Raw genomic sequence first — 9,457 nt, 5'->3', positions numbered from 1 at the left:
TTTAATGTCTACCTTAAATAGTAAAAAAATTATCATTAATAATGTCCTTACGTGACAAATGGGATCCATGAGAGGGTTTGTCTCTCTCACGCAGATCCTTCTGTCAATACAAGTCTAGTGACTTATGTGTACTCAAAGCTGCTATGACTCATTACCTATCATTAACCAGGGCACATTCGTGAAGGTAAGACGAAGGCCATCGTAATCATACAGGGGATAATCTTTAGGAAGTGACATCACATATTAGTAAACAATAATATATATATATATATATATATATATATATATATATATAGAGAGAGAGAGAGAGAGAGAGAGAGAGAGAGAGAGAGAGAGAGAGAGAGAGAGAGAGAGAGAGAAAACTCGAATACTGAATCTTTCAAGTTAATATAATTTATTGCTCTTCCTAATTTCATAGTTTTTTGACAGTTGGACCACCACCTCGAAAAATATTCATTAATATTTGCCAGAATTTATGAGGCGTTACCATAACAACCTCCTGTTTACCTATTCCCACGTTAAGGACGGATGTAGTTTTAACCTGTGACGTACAGCGCAGTTTCCGAGTTGAAGGAACGCGTTCGACCTGACCTGATTACACAGTACTTCTGTAGCCCGAGCAAGGAAGATGAACGTAATCTCGAATAATCACGTGAGGGACTTCATTCTCCTTTTAATGTATGACTCAGAAGTTGAATTATGGTCACAAAAATTGTATTATTACTATCAGGAGGGCTTTACACTTTCCGCATTCCTCGGTTTTAGAAATATTTTTGTGTAAGGTGGTTCTCTGGTTTCATCAGGTTCGTCAAGCGGGCAGTCATACTTCTGCATAATCAAACATACAGATATATATATATATATATATATATATATATATATATATATATATATATATATATATATATATATATAAACGCAGTACATTACACATAGTTGTTTTAAAAATAACGGGGAATCGTAACAAACAGTACTAGATGATACCTAATTGAAACAAATTTCACGCAAGGCATAACGAAGAAAAGAAAATACTGAAAGATAAAAATAAGATTACTTCTCTCCTGAACCAGCGCAGTCAAATTCCTTTGACGTAATTAAGTTCAAGTGACTCACAAATTACATTTCTGCAAAATATGAGAAACCATGGACCGAGAGTTCGATAATCACTGACCTTCACGTTAGTGCCACAAATTATCGAGTACAGTCCTTCATGTTTTCAAGAACATGGCAATTTACCTTTGCTGAAAGGTACCTTTTGCGTTGCATTGGCTTGCAAATGACTGGCTGAAAGTGCCCAAGTAATTATGGAACTGACAGTTCGTGAGTCTCGGGATGGGTGCTCCTGTATTTGCATGCATAACCGTATACTGTTAATGCACATAATCATATACGCTAACGGCGTTAACACGAGCGCTGAACGCTAGTCGTCAGTATAGGTATGTTATGCAAAGTTGATTCTGGTCTGTACATAGCTGAGGGACCACAAAGAAAATACAGATGCCTTTGGCATACAAGTCCCCTAAACTCCTGGGGAAAGGGCAAGGAGGTTAGAAACCCAACTCTGAAAACCTGAGAGGTAACACCTGACTCTACCCCCAATTCGTAGGATTTGTGTGTGTACAAGTACAGTAAAAAGCGTGTCTCAGGCCTGTAAACTTCAATTACCCTCTGAAAACACTCAGTTCTGATTTTTCAGCTATTTGCTACATTAATTCTGATCTGTAATAAATAGAGACAAATAGATTTTCCTTTTAAGAGTATCGTGAATGAAACTTTTTGAGTTGTAAGTTCGATTTCTAATCAATTAGTGACTGACCACAGTAATTAATTGATAATAAACATGAAAAAGTTGTCAGAAATCAGTACAAATAAGTTGTCAGAAATGCACCCGATAGCAGTGGCTACTTAACACTTCTATTGCAGTTACACCGGGTAGAATGTACTTAAGACCTAAGTTTTGTTTTACAAATTATTTCTTGGATAAAAGTAACGATTATATCTTTTCCTAACGCCCGTTCTGACTATTATTTTTAAACACAATTACATGAATCTGTAAATATGAAAACTTTGGTCCTGAGTGCATCGAACTTCCAACTCAAAAAGTTTCATTCGCGATACTCTTAAAAGGAAAGCCTATTTGTCTCTATTGATTTTCTAATAACAAAGATGATTTTATCGCAGTGCAATACAACTTCCCCCTTTTTTAGGAATCATATGTAATATTGTTTTATATGAACAGCACAAGACAAGTAAGGGATATATATTTATATATATATACATATATATATATATATATATATATATATATATATATATATTATACATACATACAAATGCATATATATATATATATATATATATATATATATATATATATATATATGTGTGTGTGTGTGTGTGTGTGTGTGCATCCCCTTACTATTCTTGTGCTGCTCATGTAAAGACAATAACACATATTATCATCTGTAGACAATGAGGAAGGTTGTATTGTACTGCAATAAAATCATCTCGGTAATGAGAAACCCCCTTCCAAATGATAAGACAAAATAACGTCATATGTGGAGTCATCCATTTCACAGTTCTTTGTTTCGTCCAGGTTATTTTAATATAAACTTACGATGGCATGATAATGAGATATCCAACCAACTAATGCTCGCTGGGCCTTTCTGAAATGTTACTGCTCTTTGTTTTGTCTGCGCTATTTGAGGATAACATTAGAAATGGCATGACGAAAAAATCTCATTACATTATGAAAATTAATATTGCCCTTCGATTGATTCCGTTTCGTGCGCTTGCCTGCCGCTTCCACACAAATTCGAAATGGCGTGATAGTGAAAAGGTATAATCCTTGGACTTATTCATACCTCACTGGTCAAGATTAGTTATTAAGGCAATCTAGTAACTCTTTAGAGGCCGTTCACCTTATACGTCAAGCACTGACGAAAAACTTCCAGGAAGGTTGCAAGAAATGAGATCATAATTTAGAGTTAAGTAAATATTATATCCTTAGCAAACAGTTGATCATTAACCATGAGAAATTCTTATACGCAAGAAAAATAATTTCCGAATCGAGTTCATTCACCCCTAGACATAATCTAATACAATAACTTTATTAAAGTTTGAAGAATGGTCACCTTTATCAATATTGGGGAACTATAATTAAAAATCGCAATGGTTAATTATTCTTAGGAAACTTTTCATACTGAAGTCGAGTCTGTTTCCGTATCAAATATTTACTATGAGCAATTTTCGTGGCTTCATCTACTTAGAGCACGATTTTAGAAAATGAATGCTTCCCTTCCTAGCTGGCATTTTTTGGAATGTACTAATTTTCCTCCGGAATCTCCGACATTCTCCGAAACCCAATAACCCTCGAGTGCATAAAAAGATTTAGGTACGGAAAATATTTCCAGCAATTATATTATAAAAAATATAATAATACAGAGTTATTGCACCACCCAGACTATGGCCTTTACGATGCTATCTCATACTTCATGAGCAAAACAATAAAAAACGCTGAGTGAAAAAGTTCAAGCAATCTAATTTTCTGGAAATTATTTTGTATATATTTTAAGGGTTTACCGAGATTTTCTACCTCTTCATAATTATACTGAAAGAGCACTGCTTAATACATAATTATACGCATCGAGGAGATATATATATATATATGTATATATATATATATATATATATATATATATATATATATATATATATATATATATATATTAGTATGCGCGTGCGCACGTGAGTGTGAGAATCATAACCGACTTGTAATTTTTCAATTTCAGCAGTGACCGGCGAAACAGATCGTCCTCGAGAAGACCGACTCTCAGGCGCCATACAAGTGAACCTACGCTTAAGGGTAAGTTTTAAAATATTCCAGCATGAGGAAAACAGCGTATGTTACACACTACTGTAATGACAGCTGTGGTAAAAAGGACAAAAATTTCATTCCTGGTCTTTTGGAGTTAGAATCGTGAAGTTTATCTGAACTGTGTCCTTCCGTACAATTAATAGCAAGTAATGCAAGGAAATTAGAGCCTCGTTAAGGTAAGTCTTTTTGCGGATCTTTCTCTTTTCTAAACACGTTACTAAACTCATAACTGTCACAATGATACCTAAATAAAACTGCTACCTAATTTTTTTACTAGAGTAACAAATACTTTATTCTTAGTACCCATTAACATTGGAGACGTTGTTGACATCTGAGGCCCAATTTTATTAAACATACCAACAAATGAGATGGTGTATACAAGAATAAATGAAAATTCTAGCAGGCGTCTTCTTCGCTAAATCCTTACTTTTCTTATTTCACTGTCATTCTGAATGCCTTCGCTCTTGATCCTGCAATTAAATCAAAGTGAGGAATGCAATACAGTGAACGCCATGTGCAAGTTTAACAGTTGTAAATCACATTGCAATCAGCAATAAAAGTTTTTTCGTAGAAACAGTCCCCTCTTGTTACGGTGCATATTATTTGCCGTCGTGATCAAAGAGCTACAGTAAGCTTAAATACGTAATATAATTCTTTTTATGTTGATCTCCGCTTTGACTGGTATGAACTAGACGTATCTACCTTAATTATCTTGTGAATTCAATACTCTGAACTAGACGTATTTACCTTAATTATATTGTTAAATCAATATTCTTAACTTTTTTCATGCGTCGTTATCATCGTGAATTAAGTCTATTTTGCAAAAATTAATGTCACGGAGAATGATCTATTACGTTTTTTAGTTTGACTCAATGTCAAAACTAACTTTATTACATTATATGTTCACTGTACAAGAGTTTCTCGCAGTATGAACTACTGTATTACTCTGATGAAGAATTGTATACTTAACTTCATCACTTACGTTATGTCTAACTGTAATTTGCTCATGTCGTTATTCACTAAATTCGATGCACACAGTCATCGAACTTTGCATTCCTTGAAATCAAAAGTAATAGTTACCTATACATAAATAATGATAAAAAACGTGCTTCAAAGAAAATTTACGCACATGTGAATGCTGAGGAGCAAGTCTTACTTTATTATCAAACAAAAATCTATCAATTAGTCATTCTTTTTCTAAGTCACATAAAATTTAAGTGACCTATTTGAATGCGCAGAATCCAACCTTTTTAAATAAAGAAAAATTAGCAATGGTGAGTTACGAGATATTACCCTTAACCCAAGAGTCCGACAGCTTTATGACATCTTATTTCGGTTCAAAGAGTAAAATTTCCATGCAATGGGTATTAAACATTTTATGATATTATCCATCATTTTTTCCAGTTTTATGACCACATGTTGTCATGTTCATTTTTAGCCTAATTTCGGATCCTAAAAATAATTTGATGTTCCGTCGTGACCAGAGAACCATATTTTAATGGAAAATTATTCAAACACTATGATTAAACGTTCCTAGAGAAGTGAATATTATAGCTGACTTCCGCGGAGAATGATCTCAACTAAGAATAATCTATAACCTTTAAAAAAATCATTTGAAATTAGAATTTCCTAACAAAATCTTCAAATAAGTATTCTTTTACGCCATGCTAAACAACGAATAAACCATCATATCACTTGCCAAACTTCTTAAACTCTATGCACAATGCACTTCATATTTAATTAGCTTAAGAAACTATGCATTAAATTGAACGTTTATGTCGTTTCCAATCGTACAGGATGCCAAGAGAATTATAAATAGGGAGATAATTAAAAGCTATACAATGAAGCATCATTGCCAAAAGACCTCCACCATAATTCGAACAGTCTCATCATTATTTTTGTGTACAGATTCGTGTTTAAAAACCATATTCATTGTAACAGTCCCTCTATTTTGAAAAAAAAAAAAAAAACTATAAAATCAAGAAACGAGCCTTTTCAATTGTGCCTGAAGATACTCGTATGTAACAGGTCTCAATTATAGTTTCCAATGGAAAAAATTAAGTCTCCATGTTTGCCCAAACTTTAACATGAACAGTCTTTTATATATTTTCGTGCCACTTGCTTTACTTTAGTTTCTTATGTATTCATGTAACTCGTGAACACATTTCTTATCACTCCGAACTCAAAATGTATTGCAAGGAAATATGCAAAGATCTTTTACTGCCAAAAATCACCTGCGATTTCCGTCACTTTCGCCTATCATGTGAATTTCCCCCGGGCTTGAAAATAAGGAAAACATAATTATATTAATAACGTTTACCATCTATACGACCATAGTGATCTTAGTCGGAACTTGGCTTCAAACAAAAGGATGCAGGAATAGACTAGTGTAAAAAAATGTAAAATACATTTAGACATGATTGCTATTTATTACTTTTCAGAGACACCAGAGGAAAGTGACGAATATGAGGAAGTAACAGATGGAAGATCGGCCGTCGTAACCATCCGGGGGCAGAGGAGGACACTTCATGCCCCTAGGATGCCAATCAAACACAATCCGGCTCTGCCTCACCACACGCTAACCCTGGATTGGGTGTATCCTTTAGTTGACAATATAATTAATCTTTTTAACTGAATGCCGATGAGATGGACAGTCTTTTATAGGTGGACATGAAGAGGATAAATATCACGAACAGGGAGGGGAGAGGGGACGCATGAAATACTGTAGTTACCGTTCTTCATGAATCTCCAGACAAATATCCTTTAATGATATGGTAATACTAGTATGGTGAATTTTGTTTTATATAATTTATATGTAAAATTTATGCTTGAAACTAGAACGAACTGACAGTAAGGAGCCGTAACCGGTCTCTATGAAAAGGTAATGGAACTTTATTTCCTTCTATCAGTTATGTTCAATGCTAATAATGTTATCCAAGCAGACAAATTTAACGCACTTGTGCCGGATGGTGCAGTGTCCGTAGATTTCTACTGTGTTGCATCTGAATTCTCTTGCCTGAGCGTATACACAGGTAAACTTTCCATACTTTTGCGTCTTTTTAGCACTCTCTATCTGTCTTTAGCTGCTCATTATTTATCAAACAATTTAATGCAATAAATTTAATTTTATTAATTATCTTTAGCATTTTTAAGTTTAACAATCAAATAACTGGACTTCGGACATGCCCTCAAGAACAACCGCACATTGATAATAATAATGTGCGCGACAAATCTGCCAAAGCCTTGATCGTGTGTCCTTAAATAGCCTTAGAGTCACGTCCGCATTCGTTGGTTCCGCACGAGCAACATTAACACCGTCGACGAGACGTGATACGAAAGATCCAAATGCCTGATTTCCTAAGGGACAGTGCTTTTATTTTCTTGCATGTATACATGCATGAATTTATCAGATTATATATTTACCTAGATTCATTTCTTGTTTATTTACTGTTTTATTCACTCTGTTAAATTTTTCACTAACAATATTGTATCTTTGTAAGCTTGGTCTACAAACTAATGGCCTTTCAGTCAGTTGTAGATGAATCTTTGCACATTTTGAGGCCCGCAGCCAAGAAAGCTAATTAATAATAATAGTAATAATAATAATAATTACTATTATTATTATTATCATGATCATATATACACCAAGATTGATTTTGCAATCTATAACCAGCTATTAATACGAAATGCATACATTTAGACAAGGAAGAATTTACCCCAGATCCATATAGAGCAAGGTCATGCTAATTTTATGCTTGGGCCGGAGGCGTGGCGTATGATTACAAGGAAAACAGACAAAAACATCCCAGCCACGAGAAGTAAAAAATATTTATAATATTGTGTTCGCCTTCATGATGCAATCTAGTTCTTATTTACAAAATAAAAGCAAAAAAAAAAAAGCGAAAAAATACAGTGTGACTGAGGCAGTGATGTAGCAAAAATATCTACACTCTTCTTAATCTTGTCACGAACACAACTCTCGTATGCATCGCTTGAAAAACGTAATGCAAAACTATAGGCAAGTAAATTCTAAAATTTCCAAAACTTCTGTAATGCGCATGAAAGTAAGTTTCCATTAAAAGAAGTTACAGGTGATTCGTAGCAGTCAATGTATTTCGATAAAAAAAAAAAAGGCAAAGGAAAAAACAAGAAGGATGAAGAATTCGCATTCAGAGAATCTTTTTTTGTAATGCCAATGGTTTGCCGGTCGGATAATCCCGTGATTTACTGTTCCCCAAATCTTCGTTGACCTCGTCGCCAGGTATATGACTGCTTCGAGAAAAAATAGAAAAAAAATATTATTCTGCTCTTGTCGGTGCTTTTTTTTTATACCGGTCTTTATTTACAAAATGAATGTTGTTGGCAATGTAAGAAACTTATTTGTGAAATCATTAAGGCAATATAATCATCTTAGTAATTAACAGTACAGAAACAAATGTCATGTGATTAGGCTAGGCCCAGCTGTTGTTGCATCGTAAAAAAAGAAAGAAGTAAATATTGCCTGTATTTTATTCATTTCATAACTGACAACCCGGTAATGTGCCTAATATCACCAGAATTATTCTATTTGCAAGTGTTGCACAATAGCAAAGAGTTAGAAACTTTAATATTTGTGAATAAGTTTGATTTTTTCGCTCAAGTTTCTACTTCCCATGGTCAACAAATATGATTTTCATGAAGATTTTCCTTACTGGCTTTCTATATGATGCATTTATTATCATCGGAGTTCTTTTCATCTAAATCTGCAGATGTATTTCAAATAACTTTTTTCACTCGTTTTCTTACCTATAAGCCTTTCTGTACTAAGATTTAAACATACATTGCTAACCGGAAAAAGACCATTCCTAATATGATTACCTGGAAGCTACTACAGTTTACAGATTAATACCTAACAATATATATAAATAATTAGTTATAAAACAATTTCTGGTTTAACAAATTCCGTAAACTGAAAATTTTCTTTTAATCACCTCCATACGCCAGACATTTCCTAACACTGCTGCCTTATTTCAACTTGGTATAAAATACTCAATGATTATTGATTCGCGCCTAAAATTAGAGGATTTCTTGTTGGTGAAAGTCACATTTCTTGGAACATGCAGTAAAATACAGTCGGATCAGAGGGTCAGTACGTATGACTTCTGGATCATTACGCGTATGTCCTTCGGTATATCAAAGGATAACGTGATTTATCGCGGATCCTGTCTATCAATGCGACCTTGCCAATAGCAAATACTTGCAGACTGGCTTACCTTGTGGCGAATGCAACAGAGAACCCCAAATACTGTATGTTATGGCATTCACTGGGTCGCAAGATTACCTCCTTTCCAGACTCACTGATATATTAGACACTTGGAAACATTCATTAGCACCCTTCTAATGCCTAATCGAAAATAAAAATACTAAGGCTCTTCATAAAAAGCAAGAGCTATTATCCTCCCCTGCAAGGTCTGCAAGTCACTGACTTCTGACTTGAGAGAGCTGATTATTTATGGTTTTACAATTTACAGCTTTTACGGCTGACGTGATTAGTTGATTAACAAACCAATGTTTAATAAATATGAGATTTTTATTGACTAT

The 9,457-nt window shown here is 34.1% G+C and overlaps 2 protein-coding genes across 3 annotated transcripts in view; one reads left to right on the top strand and one right to left on the bottom strand.

Annotated features, from left to right (window-relative positions):
* DCX-EMAP (Doublecortin-domain-containing echinoderm-microtubule-associated protein) overlaps nt 1-9,457 on the top strand; it is a 124,111-nt gene that overhangs the window by 93,059 nt on the left and 21,595 nt on the right. The window contains exons 9-10 of the mRNA XM_067084512.1: nt 3,792-3,865; nt 6,319-6,472. Coding sequence (XP_066940613.1) covers nt 3,792-3,865; nt 6,319-6,472 — 228 coding nt within the window. The remainder of the gene's footprint in view (nt 1-3,791; nt 3,866-6,318; nt 6,473-9,457) is intronic.
* The window catches only part of LOC136826934 (uncharacterized), a 169,835-nt gene that overhangs the window by 156,339 nt on the left and 4,039 nt on the right, over nt 1-9,457 (bottom strand). The window lies entirely within an intron of this gene.

This window comes from Macrobrachium rosenbergii, chromosome 41 (assembly GCF_040412425.1).
Source record: "Macrobrachium rosenbergii isolate ZJJX-2024 chromosome 41, ASM4041242v1, whole genome shotgun sequence".
Taxonomy (NCBI): Eukaryota; Metazoa; Arthropoda; class Malacostraca; order Decapoda; family Palaemonidae; genus Macrobrachium; species Macrobrachium rosenbergii.
This window is presented reverse-complemented; position numbering and strand designations above follow the sequence as displayed.